Source organism: Wasmannia auropunctata, unplaced genomic scaffold, assembly GCF_000956235.1.
Source record: "Wasmannia auropunctata unplaced genomic scaffold, wasmannia.A_1.0 LD269807.1, whole genome shotgun sequence".
Lineage (NCBI taxonomy): Eukaryota > Metazoa > Arthropoda > Insecta > Hymenoptera > Formicidae > Wasmannia > Wasmannia auropunctata.
Window position 1 is genome coordinate 1 of NW_012093083.1, and position 480 is coordinate 480.

The following is a 480-nucleotide window of genomic DNA, read 5'->3' on the forward strand; positions in this document are numbered from 1 at the left end:
CTGTCTAGTTACTCTCTGGTCCTTATGGTTATACATTTTTTACAATGTACGTATGCTACAACTTTTGATTGATGTCTCCCTTCTATACTCCAATCCATTTCGACATGTTAGAATACGAGTGTTGCTTTTATAGGTGGTACCAATCCTCCTGTTCTGCCATGCTTGCATTCAATGTTTGCAAACAAATTTAAGTCGGACGCGAATATTTATAATATCGATATTCATGAGGATTTGAACATTTCATCATCCAATCGTTTACCTGAGAACCATCAGTCCCTTGGGGAATTACTATTTGAATTTTTCAAATATTATGTGGAATTTGAGTAAGTAACTTCGAATACAAATGGTATATTTGGACGATATTTCGACAGGTGATATTTAATTTGTATCATTAAATTAGCTTTGACCAGTACGCGATATCTGTACGTTCAGCAAGCAAAATACCGAAAGAGGATTGTCGTATGCCGTCTTCTGCTAGAA

General features: G+C 35.6%; 1 protein-coding gene across 1 annotated transcript; it reads left to right on the forward strand.

Moving 5' to 3' along the window:
- Positions 1-6: 6 nt before the first annotated feature.
- Positions 7-459, forward strand: LOC105462140 (poly(A) RNA polymerase gld-2 homolog A-like; the record flags this gene model as incomplete). Its single annotated transcript, XM_011708674.1, has 3 exons — positions 7-46; positions 134-323; positions 401-459. Coding segments are annotated over exons 1-3 (271 nt in total), but the record flags the coding sequence as incomplete, so codon positions are not given.
- Between the last annotated feature and the right edge of the window lie 21 nt (positions 460-480).